Source organism: Felis catus, chromosome D1, assembly GCF_018350175.1.
Source record: "Felis catus isolate Fca126 chromosome D1, F.catus_Fca126_mat1.0, whole genome shotgun sequence".
In the NCBI taxonomy this organism is placed as follows: Eukaryota; Metazoa; Chordata; class Mammalia; order Carnivora; family Felidae; genus Felis; species Felis catus.
The window spans coordinates 87626690-87648996 of NC_058377.1; the positions used below are offsets into that span (position 1 = coordinate 87626690).

The 22307-nt window shown below is 45.0% G+C and overlaps 1 protein-coding gene and 1 long non-coding RNA gene across 7 annotated transcripts in view; one reads left to right on the forward strand and one right to left on the reverse strand.

Annotated features, from left to right (window-relative positions):
* KIAA1549L (KIAA1549 like) overlaps positions 1–22307 on the forward strand; it is a 266986-nt gene that overhangs the window by 199834 nt on the left and 44845 nt on the right. For 4 of the 6 annotated variants that reach the window (XM_023239688.2, XM_045039126.1, XM_019812245.3 and 1 more), the window contains exons 13-15: positions 4400–4527; positions 9746–9924; positions 15952–16169. In XM_023239688.2, coding sequence (XP_023095456.2) covers positions 4400–4527; positions 9746–9924; positions 15952–16169 — 525 coding nt within the window. Of the gene's footprint in view, positions 1–4399; positions 4528–9745; positions 9925–15951; positions 16170–17056; positions 17220–22307 lie in introns of those variants that run through there. The other 2 variants (XM_045039128.1, XM_019812246.3) reach the window with 2 other exon arrangements.
* On the reverse strand, positions 1542–4477 carry LOC109492081. The gene is made up of 3 exons (XR_002736305.2): positions 4371–4477; positions 2170–2290; positions 1542–1691 (listed from the first exon to the last, which is right to left on the reverse strand). It is a non-coding gene; the product is annotated as an uncharacterized LOC109492081 (long non-coding RNA).

Genomic DNA, 22307 nt, shown 5'->3' on the forward strand with positions numbered 1-22307 from the left:
TGTGGGCATGTTAAGTTTGAGATGTCACTTAGACATTCAAGTGGAAGTGTTCAGAACTCAGCTAACTGTAGAAGTCTGGGGTTCAGAGGAGAGGTCCAGAGTAAAAATATAAATGAGGAGTTGTCAGTATTTAGTTAAGCTGTGACACTGGATGGGGTCACCTGGGAGAGTATAGATAGAAAAGAGACCCACGACCTGACCCCTGGAACACTACAATGATTAGTGGTCCAGGTGATGAAGGGGAATCAGCACAGGAGACCAAAAAGCATCAGGAAAAAAGCCCTGGGGAAGACAAAGCAAGAATAGAATCCAGGAAGCCAAGAGAAGGGAGTAGTTTGAAAGGGAAAGAAGGATTGTCTGTGTCAAATACACAAAGTTTGTGCTGGAGTCATGCAACAAGTCTCTGTTTTCCCTCCAGGAGCTCTTTGTACCTCAGAGGTACAGAGAAACAGAGGGTTGGATTTCAGCCTGGGTAGGAAAGAAGGTTGAGGGGATGTGGATGAGTTATCTATTGCTCCACAATAAGCTACTCCACAGCTTAGCAGCTTAAAATAGCAGCCTTTTATTTAGCTCCTGATTTTTGGTGGGTCAGAAGTTTGGGCTCAGCTCAGGAAGGTGGTGGTTCTGGGCTAAGATGGGCTTGGCTAATCTCAGCTGGGCTCACTCATGTGTCTGTAGTCAGGTGGTAGGTTGGCCAGGCTGGCTTGTTGGTGATAACCTTGTCTGGGGTGGCCAGGTAACTGGGGCTACATGGTCTCTCATCCTCCAGTAGGCCAGCTCTGGCTTTCTCACAGGTTGTCTCACAGAGTGTTCCCCGTACCGCGAGAAAACAAGCCCCCAGGGGCAACACTTCTCAAATCTTTGCTTGTGTCAAGATCACTTCTGTCCTGTTGGCCAAAATAAGACACATGGTCTAGTCCAGAGTCAGTGTGGGAGGAGGCTACCAAAGCTTGGTTACAGGGAGGTGAGAATAAATTGGGATCAGAACTGCAAGAGTCTGCCTCAGCATGAAGAGTTGAAACATATGAAGCAATAGATTATTTATCTGAGTTGACTGGCAAGTAGGATTACCTGCAGTAATTATTCTCATTATGATCTTTGCCGAATACAATACAGGCATGTTAAAAACATATTTATCACCTATTAGAGGACACTGAAAAGAGGTAAATAGAATTACTAAAATGAGAATATTAACATAGCACTGCTGGGAAGAATAAAAATTATTTTCTACCCATTCTAGTTGAATGATTTAAATTATGTAAGGATTTCTTTAAAAATGATTTTTTTTTTTTTTAGAACAAGCATTTCTTCTTGAATTAGCAAGGAATCTACTTTTGGTAAACAAACTCAATTACTTACCCCCAGAATTTTATTAGGAAATATGGGCTTATGAAACAAATATAGATAAAGAAAACAGTGTCTATGCAGCTGACTGATTTCTACATTGGCTTCATAATGTTACCATAAAAACAGAAATTTACTAAGGGCTGTATCATTGCCAAAGCTATGCGAGAAACCTCACCTCTGTTCCAGTTCAGCTGACCATGGGAGTCCAATTCATTTGGGAAGATATTAAGATGCTGAAACCAAAACCAAACCCACGTTGCATTTATTTTTCTGGCTTTTCCGTCTTGCCACATCAGTCTCCTCATTCCTGCTGGTTGTGGCCTGCATAACCTCTCAGAATAGGTCTGTTAGGTGATCCGAAAAGTTTTGCAAGTGAAAAATAGGAGAAACCAGTGATTTGATGGTCATTTAGGTATCTCAGTTTTTAAAAACGGTTTTCAAACTGACATCTGAGGATTCAGCCACTCGCAGATAATCAGATAGGTGTTGCAGGTCCTTTTCCTCTCACTAAGGCTCCTGGGGATGCTCTTTCGTTGGCCTGTGACTGGGACTAATGGGCAAAGATAGAGAATCAACCTCATAGGGACAGCCATGGGCAATGGGTACTTTAATTCAGTGATTGGCCATAATTGTTCAGCAATTGATTAATCCCCACCCCCATGACTCTTCATCCGGACTCCATGTACACCCATATCCCCAGAAGGGGGGGAGGGGGACTGTTGAGTTCAGTAGCCTAAAACTATGGCCTCACAAGGGGCACTTTCTTGCTCTCAGAAACAGTTTTGTTACTGTCATGTGAGTGGACACATACACAAATCTCACCTTATGTTTTTGACCAGAAGTTTGGGTTGATGGCTCCATGTAAACATAAGTTCATAAGTGGATGAAAGAGTAAAGCAGAGTTGGAGTTTCTCCCCAGAAATGTGTTCATTCATAACTTTCCCTGGAGTTGAGAGGAACAGCCAGAAAATTGTTTCAGGATCAAATGAAGGAAAGACTATGCAAATGATACAAACACTGTTAAGTATATCATGAACGTGAAAATGGGTTACAAGAAGCCTTTCCCCTTTCTTCCTTTCTGGACCTCAGTGAAAGCCTTGTTGTCCTAACAAAGCAGTTGGAAAAGTAGGTGCCATTAACTGTGAGGTTCTGAAAACCATCCAAGGGCTTATGTCTTCTCTTTGTATGTATATTTGTATAGGCAGCACTCAGTGCTCAAATAGATGCTGGGTAAATTATATACACTTAATAAATTATCTGGGGCACCTGGCTGGCTCAGTCAGTGGAGCATGTGACTCTTGATCTCAGGGTTGTGGGTCTGAACCCCATGTTGGGGGTTAGAAATTACTTTAAAAAGTAAAATCTTTAAAAAAAAATTAATGCCTTATCTATATTTTCTCAAGCTGCATTCTTTGTATTTCTATCTTATGGTGAAGGAGATTTGGGGCCAAATAAACTGGGAAATGGTGGATTAAACAAAAGGAGATGATAGGACCGTTTATGATAGGACTGATGGGGCCTTTGATATGTTAATGTGCATTAGGAGCACCCAAAGAAGGAATATAATAGACAACATTTCCTAAACTTACAGTTGTCTGTGGAACTTTGGCAAGGAATGTCTCATTTGGTTCTGTTGTTCTGTGGAACCTTCTGGGCAGATTTTGCATTATCCCATGGATGTGAGTGGGCACTGTCATTGGTCACAGTTTTAGGGTGCTGAAGTGTACTAAAGAGTATAGGACCGAGAATTCTCCATTCCCATAGGATGAAAAGGGAAAAGGGAGGGGAAGGAAAAAGAACATCTACAAAGATACATAGCTTCCACTTAAAAAACTGCTTACTTACTGGTCAAGTACTATGTGTTATTCCAGCCAATTTTCCATTGTAGGGGCCTTTAGGTTCCGAATTTGGACAATTGACAGAGAAGAATAAGAAGTTTGATGAGGCCTCTGGATATCTGCCTCCTGATTGTCCCCACAGAAGGGAAGGCAGTTGGACTTTATGATGATCTGAGACCTGAGGGAGCACGAACCTCAGCAGGGGCTCTAAGAGTCCGTTTCCCACAGAGTTTCAGAAGATCAGAATCACCCCCCACCTAAGGGAAGGGGAGAAGGCCCTGTGGCTTGCCCTATGTAATGCCTGCCTCATCTGAGGACATTGTAGGACTCTGTAGGCGCTCTGGTGTGGAGGAGAGCCCCTACCTGCAGGGGGAGCGCTGGTTTCCAGGACTGATTTGCCCCTCGCCTTCACATTCCTCACTTGCTAAACAAGGGTGACAGTCACCAAACCAGTGGATTGTCGTAATGATCCACTAACAGTTTTGAAAGCATTCCGCATAGTCTTTGACACCTACTTGGTGCTTGTGATGGGGAGCCCTTGGACAGCATGGGTGGTGTCCTAGTATCTCTGTATACCAGTGTACCTGGCATAATGCCCAGCACAAAGCTGGTGCACATGACATATTTCCTGAAGAAATGAATAGCTGAAATTGGTAGTTTCAAGTGTAAGTGGTTACCAGTTAGCACAGTGAAAGAATGTGCGTGTGTGCACACGTGCGGATATGTGTAAGACAGAATAACTCAGTGGTGGAGTGACTTAAGCTTTAGTGGTCAAAGTATATTCTGTAAAGGGAATAGGCAAAGAGAACCGTGTCTATAATGCACGTCCCTGTAGATGTCACGTGAATCAAATGCTCTGCAACACTATCCAAAGTGCCGTGTTTTAAAAAGAGGGCATGCTTACAAACGCCATCACCGCCGTTTCCATAGTCACTGGGGGTTAATGGAACAGAGATGGGACCTGAGGGCCGCGCTCACTGAACTTCTCTTTGGAGCTAAGCGCTCCACGTAAACAATGCACTTCACAGCGACCAGCTGCTTAACCCACGCGGTAGTGTGGGGCTTGCTGTGTTTTCTTTTCCTGTATCATTTCTTCTTTGTGGATAAAACCAGGACGAAAGGCGACAGACATAAACTGTACAAATAAAATAACCTTGAGAGGAGGCTGCTGGAGTCGAAACTTACCATCTCCCTGTTGCTATGGTTACTTCCAGCAGGTCGCCCAGTGAGAATGGCTCTGTCATCAGCAAGGAATCAGGGAAGCCCAGCTCAGGGAGGCGCTCGCCCCAGAATGTAATGGCACAGCAGAAAGTGACAAAGGAGGAGGCACGGAAGAGAAATGGTGAGAAGCCCTCCTTGCCATCACCACCCCTGGGCCCGTCCCACACACACTTGCACACACGTGTGCGCCCACGTTCACACAGACCCATGCGCTATAACCCTACCTTCTTCTCTCTGGTGTGCCCCAGAAGGGTCAGGAGTCTGCTAACTACCTCCTGGGGTATCGCCTCTCCCCTTTTCTGAATTATTGTGTCTCATGCCCTCTGCTCCCTGTTCTTATGGAATTGAGCAGTGCCTTAGAAAAGCCCTGTGCAGCATGAGCTGGTGTTTGCCTGGAATGTTTCTAATTCTTGGCTGAATTGACAGGATTCCTAGCCACAGGTCCACTTGGGCAGCAGATCTCTGGCTTACTGCTGGTCGTGGAGATTCCTCTCATTTTCTTGCCCTGACTCCCTTGATAAGTCTTAGGGGTTCAGTCTCTGCCAGTGAATCCAGATGCCACCAATCCACCTCTCCTAGGAAAAACAGCACAGTAATAAATCCGTCATCATAAAACTCAGCCTGTGCTTCTGCCTTTATTCTCCAGGGAAACGTATCTGTTTGGTTTCTCTCTCGCACAGATCTTTTCCCTCCCTATAAAGGATGGGCATTGGAGTTTATTTCAAAGTCACCAGAACACAGCCTTACTGTGTTGCTGCACTATCTATACGTTGTGTCTGTTGGACATCCTTATGTGTCCCCTCCTCCTGGCCCCACCTTTGTCCTGGCCATCATCTCCATGCACCCCTTCCATGTTTGATGCTGGCTGACTGGAGCCCAGGTTCAACTACCTGGTGCTGCCACTCATATTAGAAGAAATTCCTTTCAGGTTTCAGTGGGTTGTTAGGTGGCATCCTACAGAAATGCCACATGAAGAGCCAAACAATCTGGCACTGGGGTTAGGTGTGCTTCCCTTTTAAAGGAATTTGATGGAGTGTGGTTCAGGGACTCTCTCTTGGAGGTAGTTCCAGAATATTCCTTTGTTTCTTTTTTCTGGCCTAAAAAAGAAAAACAAGGAATAATGTTGCACAATAGATTTGTCTTCTGCAGGGAAAATGTGGTCTCCATTCCCATTTCCAGCCATTATATAAAGCACTGGTTTAAACTCATACTGATTTGATTCTTGAATTTCTTCTTCTTCTGAATTCCCCATGGCCTGTAACACAGAGGCTGTGCTTTCTACACCAGAATCAGGGTCTGGCACGTGGGGTTTTCCTGGAATATCTACCCTATGTGAGACCACCAGAAATCCTACCTATTACCTCTCTGCCAAGCCAGCTCACAGAAGGCTTCCCAGAAATATACAAAGTCAAGTCAAAGTCTGTCCTCCCACACATGTCCCATCACCCACCTGGGTCCTCAGATGACCTTGAGTAACTCAGCATGTGTCTTTCTCAGACCTTCTTACTATGCGTATGACAACACACACAATGTTTTTTGTTGTATTGCTTTGTTAATAAAGTGAATCAATGTACATACTGTTCTGTGCCCTTTTGCTTGCTTAAAAATGTACAACGTACAGACTCCTCTGTCAGTAAATCACATTTATAAGATGACTCCCTTCCCTCTCCCTTGCATTTAACCCACAGGGGAGGAGGGAGCAGAGCCTGTTTCAGACCCCATCACTCCCCACCCTGGCTGGGGAGATACTGACCTGCCCCAAATGTTCCTGCTGACCTTCCGTTCTTGTTTTTCCACCACTCTACCTGCCTCCTTATTGTTTAGGTCACTTTGATTATTTAAATATCAGTCTCAGAAATAACAAGAGCAGCCTGCATGAATGAAATCCAATTACTGTGCTATGTTGAGGTTTTAATACATTTGTTCTATCAAAAAGCCATCCTTTCTCCAGGTTTATGGTACTTCATTGCATTTTATTTTTGTCAGAAAGAAACAGAAAGTGAGTTTTCAGGGTTGGCCGCTTCTCTTGTGCCTCAGGTTCCCATTCAGTGAGGTTCAGCTTGAAATTTTCACACAGAAATGATGGGACCGATTTGTTTAAGGTAAAATCCAGCAAATGCTGAAGCCCATCAGAATTCTGGGGTGGACCTTCCATAGAACCTGTCCTTTTCTTCATCACAGGGCTCCACATTCTCATATATCCGTGAGGTTAGAGCTCACCCAAATATCAGTAGTGTGTTTTTTTGGAATGGAAGACAAGCCGAAGGGAGGGAGGGAGGAAGGAAGGAAGGAAGGTGGGAAGGAAGGAAGGAATTCCTGATTTATGGAAGTTAAAACCAACAGTGAAAATAAGATACAACTAGATTGGGGACAGTGACATTTATGATGATGCTGATGTGATGGTGTCTAGGGCACTTCTACAGTTTAGCTGTGGCCCTTTCCTTCAGCATTCTCCCACATTTTTTCCTTTAGGGACTAATTATGCATCAAATATTCCCACGAACCTGCTGTACTCCCACACTTTAATAAATGAATATTTAACATATTCTCTTTTTACATCAGTCTTTTGGCAGGGAGCAGGATAACTAATTATTTTTCTCATAAACCTGGAGGGGTTATTGTACACATCCAAATCTTATTTGAGAATAAGGATGGGCAAGAACTGTAATTTGTCCAACTTCCAGGGTATCCTTTTCCCATCCCATTATAGTTATGCTCTCTCCTTACCCTGTCCACATGGGAAGTGAGGGTGTCACAACCCAGAATCAGTAAAACTGCTGTGTGCTGTCTCTTCACCCTCTGCATGGTTTAGTGATCACAGAACTTGAACTTCTACATGTTCACCTGTTTTGCAAGTACTAACAACTAACAACAATCTCCTTTCCAAAGTCAGGAAATTGTAGTCATTCATTCCTTCCTTCCTTCATTGATGCAGAAAATCCTTATGAAAAGCCAGCTATACCTGAGATGCCATTAAAGGCAATAGACATCTGCCTTTTAAAGGGTAGGCAAGAATGGAGCTTATATTCTAGGGGCAGGGATGGGCACAGGTTAAATCAGTACAAGGCAGCAGAGAGAAGTACTATGCAGAAAGTATAACATAACAAGCTGATGGGCAGGTTATTTTAGATTCATGAATAAGGAAGTTTTTTTTCAAGCTGCAGTTGAAAAATAAGAAGGAACTAGGCATGTGAAGACCTAGGGAAAGAGCATTCTGAACGAACACCTAATACAGAATCCCAGAGGTGCGAACAAGCCTGATGTTCAAGCAGGCCATTGTAGCTGGAGCAAAGTGGATAAAGGGAGAGGTAGGACATGTGCTCGGCCAGGTGGTCAGAGCCAACTCACAAAGACTCACGGTTTTATTCTGAGAGAGATGAGGCTTTGGAGGGTTATGATCATAGGAGTCCTGTGATCTGGTTACCTTTTGAAGAGATAATCATCCTGGCTGCTGTGACTATGTATCTTAAGTAGGACAACAAGGGTGGAAGCTCACAGGAGAGAGGTTGTTTAGGTGGATTATGTATGTATCACTGCATAACAAACCATCCCAACACCTGGCAACCAAAATGACAATCTATGTTTATTATCTCACGTAATGTCTGCAGATCAGGAATTAAGGAGTGGCTTAGTTGGGTGGTTCTGGCTCAGAGTACCTCAGGAGGTCATAGTCAAGATGTTGACCTGGGTTGTAGTCATCTAAAGGCTTGACTGGGACTTCAGTCCACTTACAAGATGGCTTGCTCACATAGTTATTGGAAGGAGTCTCAGTTTTGTGCTGCGTGGGTTTCTTCATAGGGCTGTTTGAGTGTCCTCATAACATGGTAGTTGACTTTCCCCAGAGTAAGTGATCCACGAGAGAGCAAGGTGGAAGCCACAAGGGTTTTTTTGTTTTGTTTTGTTTTGTTTTGTTTTTTTATGACCTAGCCTTGGAAGTAACACACTGTCATTCCTGCTATTTCCTATTGGTTACATGGATCGGTCCTATTCATCATGACTGTGAATATCAGGAGGCTAGTGCCATCTTGGGTGCCATCTTGGAGGCTGGCTGCCATAGGTGGCTTTCATAGTAGTTGTCCAGGTCTGACATAATGGCGGCCAGGCAAGAATTGACCAGCAAAACTCTACTTTAAAAGATGTATGAGTAGCGATTTTCTTCTGTCATTGGCTGTTTGGTGGCCTATTTGCAAATAAGTCCACAGAAGCAGGAAATACTCCAATTATAGCCTATTGTTAGACCATGAGGTGTTTTGGCCCCATCGTAAAATAACAATTTACTCAGCTTAATTTGACAAATCTATGATTATGATAGAGTGACAATATGATACAAACTCTGTGTTTCTGGGTAATTTAAATGACGTCCCGATCTCTTGAGCAAGCAGTAGGAAAGATGAATACACCTCTATTACGTTCATATTTTATAGAACACCGATTTTGCTCCTAAATTGCCTACTGGTTTAGTTGTTTGAACAGGCTTAATTTATCTCTTGCCCAGCCGTGCTCCATAAACTGTCATTCTTAGAGTTACCTAATGGGAGTGTGCTTTAAGCACAAGTCAATCAGCAAGGTACTACTGGCCCTGGAACTTCTTCTGCCAGCTTAGTTGTGGAAGCACGAGGCAGACTGGTGTCTTTCAGCAATCAGGGCAGAATTATCTGTCAGCAGGGAGAATTACTTTAACAGAGTGTAGGCAGAATTCACTCTATTTAATTAGGGAAGTTGTCTACAGTTTTAAATTAGTTTCTCTGGCAGTTATTTCTTAGCTTTCTTTTGTTTCGACAAATGAAAAAACCCTAACCCAAATCATTGGAGAAGCAGCCTTGAGAAAGAAAAAAATAAACCAAATGTTAGCAGCAGTTCCTATGGCTGGTTGACCAGGGAAGACTTACTACCCTTACATCTTGCAAAACGGGATGGTTTTGGTGGCACAGACTGAACTGAATGCTGTTACTCTTTTGACTGTCATATTTAAGAATAGTTGCCAGGTTTGGCCAAATTGTACTTTTTTCATCTCCAACTCAAACATAGAGTAAAAAAAATTTACTTTTTTTCCCCAAAAACATTTTGTCACAATTTTGAAAGAATGATTGTTACTGTTTATATTCAAACCTTTACAGTTCTTTCCTACCCATTGATCATGCAGTGGAAGAATGACTCGTATAGATCTTAAGGGAAACCCTTGAACAATAGTGAGCCCTTGGCAAAGAACCCGGTGCTATTGTTGCTGAGGTCACTTTGAATAAAGTAATGTCCTTAGGCGTTGAGCCTTACACAGATTCCCCCAGGATCATGCAGCTCCCCTACACCATAAAAATCAGGGTGTTTATGTTGTGCTTCAGTGCCTGCGAGTGACGAAGAGGAAGGAGCGGTGCTTTTTGACAACTCTGGCAAGGCGGCTGCTGATCCCTTTGACACATCTTCTGGATCTGTGCAGCTCATCGCGATAAAACCCACAGCCCTCCCCGTGGTGCATCCCACATCGGACCGGAGCCAGGAGTCAGCAGTCCTCAATGGTGAGGTGAGCACTTGGCGACCCAGAGCGGGGGACAGCCAGTGCAGCCAGGCCTCTGGGAATTCAGACTAAGAGACACCACCTGGGAATGCTGGGTGCAGGTTGCGTCCAGGTGTACAGGACTCTGTCGGTCATGTTTACCTCCGTGTGCACCGGCCTCGACGGGATGAATCAGGACACGAGTCACCCAAAAAAATTGTTGGGTGATGTTTTTGAGGAGTTTTTGCCTTTCTTAAGAAGCCCAAGGGGACTTTTTAAAAACTGTAGTTATGGGGGCACCTGGGTGACTCAGTCAATAGAGCATGTGACACTTGATCTTGGGGTTGTGAGTTCAAGCCCCACATTGAGGGTGGAGTTTATTTAAAAATTTGGGTTTTTAAAAACAGTAGTTATGAAGAGAAACATCAGAAGTTCTTCCCCACTGTAAGCACACACACACAACCATCTGCCTTCTTTGGTAACATTCCTAAACTGTTCATTACAGGGTGCCAGTTGTAGTAGAACAAAAGGGGCTTGAGTTGATAAAGAACCAGCGGAGATAACGTCATACAGACAGGAATGTGGTCTACTACATGGGCTTTGAAATGACTTTTACTCCTTTTAGCAAGCTGGAAACAACCCCCTGCCTGCTCCCAGGAGGATATCAATGCATATCATGATGTTAATCAATTTTCCTAAGAGTCTGGAAAAACTTTGTAACATACTCCAGAGAATGATGATTTGACCAAAAAAAAAAAAAAACAAACAAACAAAAAAAACAGATGGATGGATGGATAGTAGGTGTGGGCAGGTTAGAGAAGAGCAAAAGGGAAAGTCGGGGAAAGAGTATCTCCTGCCCCAGAATGGTCAGTGCGCTGAAAATGTTTATGAATTTTTAAGAACATGCAATGTGGAACCTGCACCTTACAGGTGCATACACACATACTTCGTTTTTTCTCTCTTGTCCAGCTGTTGTGTTGATTGTTCATTCCATTTGTTTATACTCTGCTGTTGTTACCTACAACAGGTGGGAGATTTCCAAGGTTTTAAAGTCCTTTCCCCATCACACCTTAAGGAACATGCCAGGCCCCTGTATACCTGGGTGTTGAAACCATATCAGGGGCTCATCCTCATTCCCCGATCCGGGCCACATGATTCAGGAAGTGCCTCTTGCTTTCTGGACAGGAAGACTGAGCTGGCATAAAGGTGTGATAGGTTGAGGTTCATCAATTTTGGGGTTTTTTGTTTGTTTGTTTACTCCTTTACTGTTATCTTTTCCCCAAAAAGGTGCTTCCTCATTCCCAAGGAGATGAAGGAGGACAAGATTTTATGCTGGAGCCACCATTTGGTTCTCCTTCCCCTAGCCCAGAGCCAGGGAACGGAAGTGACACATAGGGATGATGGATGGAAGAAAGGAATGGATGGATAGAGAGGACCAGAGAAAGTAGGATCAGGAAGGCGCTACTCCAAGCAAAGCCCCATTCCTTCCAGTCTTACCTCTGGGGCTAGGAGAGGCATGACTGACCATTGAGGCCAGGGTGGTGCCCAGCTGGGTCACAACCCTTTGTGGAATAGTCCAATAAACATCGTGGATTCTCAGCACCACTGGTGCCTAGTGTTTCCAGGCTTCTGTGGCCACAGACACCTCTTGGTCCTCTTGGCCTTGGTTTCCCAACAAACCGATGGTGGCAGGAAGGTGTAGGGGATAAAAGCATCCCTGTTCCGGGAGCCTCACAGGCTGTATCAGGAGAGCAACCCCCTGGACTGGAGGCAGGTGGATCCCAGACATGGCTAACCCACATATCATAGATGCTCTTGTTGAGTGGCATCCCCTGGAAAAGGGCATCTAGATCCCAGAACAACCCTGAGGGGCCATGGGTTTCAGGGGCCACCCCCTAGTAGGCTGGGCCAATTGAAGGTGGGCATGGGGACAGGATATGGGTAGTACTGGAACCAAGAGCATTATCACATTGGGAGTGTAGATGGGCAAGTAGGAGGTGGGCAGCTGCCCCCAAAGTGAAGGCCTGTGACTCCCACTGGACAGCCCCCCAGGGTCTGGGGTACTCTGCAGTAAGTGGAGGGAGCAGACTCTGTGCTCAGGGGAGAGGGTGCAGGCCTCCTGGTTCCCCTCTGGGAAGTCTCTCCCTCTGCTCTACTGAGCCCAGGGAGGGGGTGGAGGGGCCACAGAGGCCTCTCAGAGGGCAGCACTGGAGTGGGCACCACCTCCTTCCCACTGTGCCCAGAGCCAGCTGGACCTGGGCTGCTCCATGGTGCCCCCTCCCTGGTGTCCCCTGGCAAAGACTTTATTCTAACGCCCTCACTGGGCAGTGGGTGGGAAGTGGGGAGCCGGTATCACCAGCTGTGCAGCATGTAGGGGCCCAGGTCCTTGGCAAGGCTCCCCACAAGCCCCTGCTCTGCCAGCCCCAACACAGGGCCATGTTGTGCAGCCCCAGCCCCTCAGCTAGGATCAGGCTCATGACGACCGCCCAGAAGTTGCCCTTGACCTGGAGCTTCCCAGGATCTTTAGGCACCTTGCGGGAGCATCAGTTTGAGGAGAGGTTGTGGCAGATGGAATCCTTCTAGTCCTTCGGTAGTCCCTGAAGAAGGGGAATGTGGCCCGGACCTGATGGATGATCTGAGCCAGCTTCAACCTGTGGGAGGGTGCAGCCTGGACCACCCAGGCAACCATGGCCAAGTAGGTGTAGGGGGGCTTGTTATGCCACAGGTATCTCTGTTTCCTCCCCATGGGGGCTGGGAAGACAACTCCAACCTGGGAAGCCCCAGGCCTGGGTCGCTGCAGGTCCCCATACAGGGGAGGCAAGCGGTGTGGGCAGGGGCCTGGCCCTGTGGAGGGTGCAAGGCAGCGTGGCAGTGTGGTGAGGCAGGGCTGGGGGCCTGAGGCCCAAGGTTCCTCCATTTTTAGAAGGAACTTCACTGGTTATAGACTTACAGAGCACTTCTGTGCTAACTTCCTCATTTTTTAGACAAAGAAACTGAGGCCAGAGGGTCAAGTGGCTTACTCAGAGTCACACGGTAGTTATTGTGATAGCCATGATACGATGTTCGGGAGCCGTGAATCCCTGTCCAGTGCTCCTTCCCTCTCTTTAACTCACTGCGGCCCATTAGTGAAAACTAGCATTGTGCTTAAAAGAGCACAGACTCTCAAGCTATGCTTCGAGGATTTGAATTCATCTCTTCTACTTACTCTTCTTGTGACCTTAGGCAGGTTAGTTCGTTTCTTTGTGCCTCGGTATTTCCATTTGTAAAATGGGGCTATTGGGAAAATCAAATGAGTTAATATAAGTAAAATCCTTAGAACAGTGCTTAGCACACAATAAGTACATTATCATTGGTATTATTAATTAGTCAGCCAATGAGCAAGGATTTGTTGATCATTTATCATTTTATATTGCCCGCTTCTATACCTTGGGGACCTGTGTGTCTTCTCAAAGCCAATCATGCCCTCCAAATCTTTTGTTAGGCACACTTCTGCCACCAGACACACAAGCCCAGTGATAAAGGCCTCTGAGGTTGTCACTAATGCACTGCTAACTGCTCTTGATCAGCATGTTCTGCCCAGTAAGGACCCAGAGAGTGGTCGCCATGCCTGGATCTTTAAACCCCAGCTTGGTGATGTGAATGTCATGGGGACACATTCTGGATCTCAGCTAAATTCAACATTTCACTCCCTTTTTCTGCCAGGCTCATCACCCCATCCCAGTAGGAGAACAGATGAGCATTTTGCCTACCCAGAAATGGATACTTGTTACATTGTGGTAGCTAAAGGAATGGACCTTGCTGGCATTTGGACTGGAAAAGAGGCCTGAACTGATCCCTGTAATTTGCTGCCTTGTGGCATTTAAGGCAGATGGTCTTATATATATTCCTTCCTTTTTCTCTTATGGTTGGCTTGTTTCAGTGAAGAAACCACAACCCCAAAGCCATAAATTTTCCTTTTATGAATTATAGGTAATTCTTTTAAACATCATTTTAAAGAAAACATAACCACATAGAATGTTCAGAAGAAAAAAGAAAAATCACTGTAATCTCACTACCCTACCATATCCTGTTTTCATTTTCTCTACCTCCTCCTCAAACTTTTGATCAAACTCATGTATATTTTAGAATCTCATAGAGACAACTTTATATCTTGTATCTTAAACATTTGCGGTGTTGCTATGGTCTTTGGGATGGTTACTGTTAATGACTTAGTTAAGTAGGTATACCATTGATTGGAAAAGTGATCTCCCATTGTTCAAAGCTTCCAGGTATTTTTTTTTTTTTTGGTTTTAGTTTTAGTTCCGGTTATGATATGTGAGCAATTTCATGCTTGACTTTGAAAATCCCTTTATTCTGACATAATTTCAGATTTACCTAAGAGTTGCAGTGATAGTACAGAGAGCCCCACCGGCTCTTTACCTACCCCGAGTGTGAACATCTTACATAACCACCGAATAATTATCAAACCCAGAAAATTAACATTTGTACTCTGTGATTGACTAATCTAAGACCTAATTTGAATTTCACTGGTTTTCCAGCTAATGTCTCTTTCCTGTTCCCAGGATCCAGTCCAAGATTCCACATAGCATTTAGTTGTGTCCTTAGTCTCCTCCAGTCTGAACGGTTCCTCAGTCATTCCTTGTGACCATTCTTTGTCTCATGACCATTACTCTTTTGAAGAGTGCTGGCCAGTTATCATGTACAATATCTCTCGGTCTGGGTTTGTCCAGTGTTTTCTAATGATTGGATTGAAGTTATGCATTTTTGGCATAACCACGGGCGTGATAGTCCCTTTTGTCAGCATCATATCGGGAAATATTTGATACTGACATGACTGATTACTGGTGATGTTAACTTTCATCCCTGACTTTGAAGCTCTCTTGGAATGTTGCTTAAGGAGAGATTCCAGAAATGGGATTCCTGCCTCAGAGGATGTCATACTAGCTTCTTGTCCCTTTTAGTTTTCTTGGTGGCAGGCAGAATAAGGGAACAATTAAGACCTGTGAAATGCTATCAGCCTAAAAATATCATTAGGGCTCAGGTTGGGGAGATCTTTGCAAAAGTTAGGAAAAGTATGCTGTAAAAACAAAACATCTAAATGGAGCTGTGTGTTGATGAACCTTCGGCCTCATCCTGTAGGTTGATACGTATCTTACCACTAGATGAATTATTTCTTTATGCATTACAGAAAACTCTTTTAAAGATTATTTAAAGCAAACATAATAACAACACTATACATGGTTATATTAATATAGTCAAGTCCGGTTACAAACAGCACTGATGGTCCTCCATGTAATCCAGTAGGTGTCAGGCTGACTTCATCATTCAGCTTCATTCATGGGTGTAACTTCCTCATCATTTGTTATTTATTTAACATAGCCATCTGTTGGTATCTTTGACGAGTCAGAAGGTGTGTTGGCCATGTTCCTCTTGATGTGACCAGACTGACTTTGCCCCATAGAGCAGAAATTGGCTGGCATTAGTGGCCATACAAGGCTTCAGAACTACCTATCTCTCAAGAAAGATATAGATTGACAAAAATAAGCTCTCACATGCAGGTTGGTAGAGTGGAAGGACCTTGGGAACAGCATGTCTGCTCTCCCTTCTCCCTAAGTTCATCCTAACTCAGCCTCTTCAGGAACTGGCTATTGTATCCATCTGGGCACCAGCTAAATGGCTAGGGGAGGTCATTGGGTTCCTCAGGGCTGGAGCTAGAAGTAGAGCACCAACTCAGAAGCTCCCACACAGGAGAACCAAAGGAGTTTAGGTGGGATCAGCCTTACACCACAAAGACCTGAGGAGGTTTGGGTAGGCTAGGGAGAAGAAGCCCCCGATGGAAGGTCCAAGTGACTTAGGTGACTGTTGGGCTCCACACTGTTTGTGGCCCACTGTTGGGGGCTGGTCTTGGAATGGGACACAGGTGGGTCTAGCTGGCTCAAGGACCTGAGGTGAAGCCTAGGACAGCTTTTGCAGGAGTTGTGATCTGGTGAAAACCTCCCACCTGTTGGCCATGCCTGGTCAGCTGTGGGCCTGAGACATACTCTCTCTCCCCAGGTAAACAAAGCCCTGAAGCAGAAGTCAGACATCGAGCACTATCGGAACAAGCTACGCCTCAAAGCCAAGAGGAAGGGATATTACGACTTTCCACCGGTGGAGACAAACAAGGCTCAGACAGAAAGAAAAAAGATGTATGAGAAAACCCCAAAGGAAATCGAGCACGTTTTGGATCCAGACCCAGAACTGTGTGCTCCATTCGCTGAGTCTAAAAACAGGTGCAGTGTCTAAGGGCTTCTCTGATGGTCCCAGGACCATTAGTGGGATGAGGGCAGAGGGTGCCTTGGGTAATACAGCTCTGGTCTCTTGATCTGTCCTTAGGACTGTGATCATTGCTGGCTGCTGATCTGGACCATGCTAGTCTGTGCAAGCCAGTACTCCATAATGAGTTTAGAAAAGAATAAAATTGAAGCCATTAAAAAAAAAATACTTGGGCAAACAACCGTAATTGTCCTTTAGCTTAATAATATTTCCAAACCAGTAGCTGTTTCAGAGATGGGTAAAGATACAATTATCACACTCCTGGTTATGCAACTTCCAGATCAAAGGACATTGTATTTTTCAATTAATTATTGGCTCTTGTGTAAGAAAAGCAAATTTTATGCCCCACCTTTTCATTCAGCATCAGTAAATACTTACCACATACCTACTCAGAGCTCTGTGCTGAGTTCATCTCTTTAATTCATAGATTTGTTCATTTATTTGACATTTATCATTACCTACTCTGTACTGGGCACCTTGCAAGCTGCTGAATACTCTCATGGCCATGTAGGCTTTTTCTCATTCATTCGTTCATTCATTCCACTCATTTAGCATTTTATGGTAGACAAGACAGCCCAGTCATTGCTTTTGTGGAACTTAAGGTCTGATGGGACAAAAAGATAGCTACCCCCAGAAGTTTGTTACTCGTAAGTGCAGAGGGTGTTTGCAACGTGAGGTGATATAACAGCCTAAAAGGGGGACCTGGCCTCAGAGGGAGGGTGAGGCCCAGCGGTTTGGATTGACATCATCCCAAGCTTTGTTGCTCACTAAGCAGAGAGTGAGCGACTTCACCTACTGGTTTAGCAAAGCTAAACATCTTTCTTCTTTCCTCCCCATCCTAAAGCACCTCCTCGGAAGCATTTTCATGGTTTGAGACCATCCCTTTCAAATATACATTCTCCTTGGCAACAGCCCCTTGGCTTTGGGCATGCCAGCTCTCCGATCCACGCCATACACAGCCTTGGCAGATCCACCCTCCACAAACCGGGTGAGACACGACAGCTCCCGCCCTGAGTGGGTATTTGTTAAAAGCACACGTGACTATGTGACAGGCTCAGATGGGATCACAAGATCAAGGTGGGAGGAGGGGCCCAATTTTATTAGCAGAATTGATATCATTTATTTATAGTAAAGGAAAGAAAGAATTCATTTACCATGCTTCTAATTAGGCTTGGTGCATCTGATCAGCTGTTGATGTAAAAATCACACTTTGACAGGGCTCACGTGTATTGTGATACAACATGTATATGTCACCGTGTTGATAACCGTAGAAAGGAGGGAAGAAGGGTATGGATTTTATAGGAAGGCTGGTGGCTTCTTCAGCTTGTAAGCCGCACTTGAGGACTTTTTAGTCAGGGGTCTTCTACAGACCGGGGCAGAGAGTTGCTTTTCCCAGGTTTTCTGCTGCCACTTGGGAAAAGAATCAAGAGTCATGTGCCAATACAAGGAACTTAGCTTGGAAGTTATTTGGGAAATACATAAAGTATTTCAGTTGAAGCTTTTTATAAGGAGAGTGGACACAACTTCATTGCCATAGACCTGCATCCCCACTGCTCAGCAGAAGCTCAGGCCAGATTCTCAAGGCCCTTCGATGGCCTGCCGATGCTGTCTGCGTGTATTATTCCATTCTCCATAAATGTCTGTTGAAGAAGGGATTGAACGACTCTCAAAATAATGTTTAAAAATTTTTTTTAACATTATGAAGGGGAAATATGGAAGATCCCAAATTGGGTGAGGTGGGTTAGGAATGGAGAGGAGACAAAAAAGGGATGGGAATGGGAAGGGAAGGATTAACAGAGACAAAGAGAGTGGCAGTGACTTGGTAAGCTCTGAGGTGTTACTCTTTTCTTCTTCTTCTTTTTTTTTAAGTTTATTTATTTTGAGAGAGAGGGAGAGAGAGAGAATCCCAAACAGGCTCCGCGCTGTCAGCGCAGAGCCCCACACAGGGGCTTGATCTTGGGAACCGTGAGATCACGACCTGAGCTGAAATCAAGAGTCGGACACTTAACCAACGGAGCCACGCAGGCACCCCCCTGAGGTGGTATTCTCGTCACACTCTGTCGTTGACTCGAGAGGCTGCTCCTCGTGTGTGGTGTCTGTTGTCACAGGTTGGAGTTACCTGTTCATTGGTGCTCTCAGTTCAGCTCCGCAGAGGTTCTGCCCTCAGTGACGTCACCACTGCAAGGCACACGTGAGGGAATCATTGTCCGGTCCAGGGGTGACCAGGATTTTACCCTGAGACCTAAATTACATCAAATCAGAGACAGCGTTTAGATTCCAAACGTTGACTCATCCCCACCTCTTTTAAAAGAGCCCTCACAGCTTTTTCTTTAAAGTCAGAAGAACACCCCCATTTTTATGTTATAAACTCTTACCCGGAGGCACAAAGAATGCAATGTAACTGAGGCAGATGCTGGCAGAGTCCCCCCCGCTACAGATTCCCATGGCCCCCACTGCTCTGGTACATCCTACATCCAGCAGCATCCTCCTTCCTGTGAGCATCTATGACTCTGATTTGAGGGCTTTTTCTCAGCAGCCCCCGCCAGAAGTGCCACGTAGCTGATGCGCTCTGGAGCAGTTTCAGTCAATGACAGATGGGAGCCGATGGGTAAACACCCCAGCAGGAGACCTCTGAGGCGTAAGCCACACTGTTGTAATAACCACATTTTCTAGCTTTTGTATTTGACCGTTTGACTTCTGGGATCTTGCCAACTCTTAGAGAAACTGCCCCTCCCAGGGCTGTCTAGCCAATTCCTAGAGACTGGCAAGGGCTGGCCTGCAGGTGCCCCTTTTATATGTGAACCAAACAAGCCAGAGTCCATGCCCCAACCTCCTCCTTCACCAAGGGCTGTCACACTCTGGGCTCCAATCCCCCTGCCCTGACCACCTGAGGACAGGGTACCTCACAACCAGGAACAGCCCCTATGTCCCAGGGGGCTGCTGAAATTATTCCAGAAATCCAATCTGCGGCCCATTTACCCTGCCTTGCCTTCCCAAAGAAACCACAATAAAGTCTCTTGCCTTTACCTCCTACTGCCTTGTGACTGATCCTGGTGCCTCCCCATGTGGTGCCCCATGGCATGCCCCATCCCCTTGGAATTGTAAGTATAACAAACTATCTTTTCAACGGCGGTCACCTCCTGATCTGTTGGTCTTGCCATATCTAAATAAAATAAAGCCTACATTTTAATGCAACTATGCCTCATGCTTCTCCAAGAAGATTGAGCCCTAGCTGCCCAAAATACTAATCTGCTATATATCATACCCTTTATCAACCTCCTTCCTGAGAATTCTCTAGATTGAGCCCTGGCTGCCCAAAATACTAATCTGCTGTATATCATACCCTTTATCAACCTCCTTCCCGAGAATTCTCTGTCTCATTTCCCCACTTCCCAACTTGTGCTTCCTGGAATCTCTTCCCAAGTAAACCATTTGCATTCAAATCCTCACAGAGCCTGCTTCCAGGAATACCCAACCTAAGGCAATAACTTACAAAGACAGAGCTGCTCTGATGGAAGCAGGGCCTCGGCCTCCTCCTCCTCCTCCTCGCTGGTTTACGTTCCATCCTTATGGAACCCGGGGTTTCCACAGAACACAGTTTGGGAACTACTTTCTTAAACTTTATTGTGGGATCAAAAAACCTCTAAAAATGCAAATAAAATTTATCACTATCTGTGCAGCAGTATTTTCAGAGGTAAAAAACTTTGCAAGTTTCAAAATGTATTAACTTTTAAAGAATATAGCAAAATACAAACAAGAAATGAATGTATCTAATGGAACTCCATTAGAGAGGTAATTCCTCTACCAAGAGCCTAATTTATTTCTAAGTAGTTGCTTACACGCCAGGCACACATTAGTGGTCTGCTCAATTGAGATCCATGTTAAATAGCAGCCTTTAGGCTGGGTATCATAATGGAACACTGTCTTTGATGGAAAAGGAGACTGGAGTGCACCCCAGTGTCTAAGTACTCACCCACATTCATGGTTCTTGAAAGGGCTCACAGTCTCGCTATTGTATTTCTAATACTTCCAAAACAGCCTACTTAAATGTCAATTGCTAATCCTAGTATTTACTGCCCCCCCCCCACACACCCTTATGAGTAAATCTTTTCTAAATGGGCTAATTGCCAATCTCAGTACAGTTGTGAAGCCTGCTTTTTTAAAAAGTGATTTGTAATTAGGTCAAGGATGAGAATTCTTTGGGATCTGCCTTAAAGTGTGAATCACTCTGTATCACAAGGTCGTGTTCCATTTCTAAAGGAAGCTTCTAATTGCAGATAACGACAGGGCAGTTTATACTATTAGGTTTAAGCTCCTATATTAGTCAGGATTCTTTTGGTTGCAAATGATGGCAACCCAGCACCAACTGGTTAAATACAAAGAGAATTCATCAGTGAATGTGAAAGGTCAAGACTTCAGGCATGACCCGATCCAAGGGGTCATACAACGTCCCCCCTTTTTGGCTTGCCCTCTCATCACTTTTAGCTGGTTCCTCTTCAGGCTCTTGCCTCATAGTGCAAAACTGGCTGCCAGCAATTTTTGGCTTATATCCTGTCCTCTTAGAAACTTCAATGCCAAGAGAATGCCTCTTTCCTGGTTGCTCTGGTGAAAGCCCTGAGACTCAGTCTCATTAGACCAACTCACATGACCACCCTCTAACCGATCATTGTGGCCATGGGGATGTGATGCTTGATTGTCCAGCCTGAATCACAGGCTAACCACAACAGGAAGGATAGCCTCCAGAGAACATCATAGTGCTGTCACCAAAAGAAGGTTAACATGGGTATCAGGCAAGCAGAGATCACAGAGACTCTCTAAACACATGTAAGCTCCTCATAGTGAGGGAGCAGGCCTAATAATGTCTATTTTATCCCCTAGGCCAATTGCAAGGGTAGTGTTTCACCTTGGGAATTCTAAGGGCTATTCTAGACTAATAATAGCATGTGACTGTCATGCCATCACTAACTGGGTGTGTGATCATGAAGAGGTACATATATGTATACCTGCCAGGTTTCTGGCTCCCCGCGTAGTCACTGGGAATAAAGAATGTGACCTCTTCACCTTTAACCCATGAATGGATAGAATCTTGGAACAGAGACATAAAATAGGTGGTGTTTGGGGAAGTCCCTGAAAATAGATGCTCTGAAGTGCCAGTTATTCACAGGGAGAAACCGATTGTTGGATGACAGGGCAGTAGCCACCTTTGTCACTCAGCAGTGTCATGTGAAACCGCCTACCCCCATCGGGCCTCACTCCCCACTTGTAAGAGTTGCCTCTTCAGGAAGAAAAGCGCAGCCACAACCCTCACGGTGTTCCTGTTCCTTCCTCTTCAAAAAGATGCTTCAAATGGCAAGTGTAAGCAGACAATGGTGACAAATGTATGCATTTCCTGAGGGAGCTGAGGGGAGCCTCTCAACATGCTATGCCCTGGGCCTGGAATGTTCTGTGTAGGATTGGCATGTGGCTGGCTCTATTTAAGTCTCAGGTGAACTGTCCCCCTCTCTATCCTATCTAAAGTTGCCCCCGTTTTAGCCATCCTCTGTCACATCATCTTTTTCTTTTTTTTCTTTTCTTTTCTTAAGTTTATTTATTTTGAGAGAAAGAAAGAGAGAGAGCACGAATGGGGGGAGGGGCAGAGAGAGAGAGGGAGAGAGAGAATCCCAAGCAGGCTATGTAATTAGTGCAGAGCCCAATGCAGGGCTCGAACTCACAAACCACAAGATCATGACTTGAGCTGAAACCAAAAGTTGGACACTTAAATGATTGAGCCACCCAGGCGCCTGCATATTATTTTTCTTAATAGCACTTACCACCCTCTGAAATATTGTGAATTGTCTGTCTCCCTCATTAGAATGTAAGCTCCAGGAGAGCAGGGCCATGTCTGTCTTGCTCACCGTGGATCCTTATCATTTTCCACAGTGCCTAGCACATGGTAGGCATTTGGTAAATATTGGATGGATGGATGGATGGATGGATAGATGGATGGATAAGCTCCAAACTGCCTCTTGGTTTACGGCTCCTCAGACCAGAAAGGACTCCACTGGGGGAAAGGTAGAAAAGAAAATCTATCAGTATTTACAGTATTAAGTGGCCCA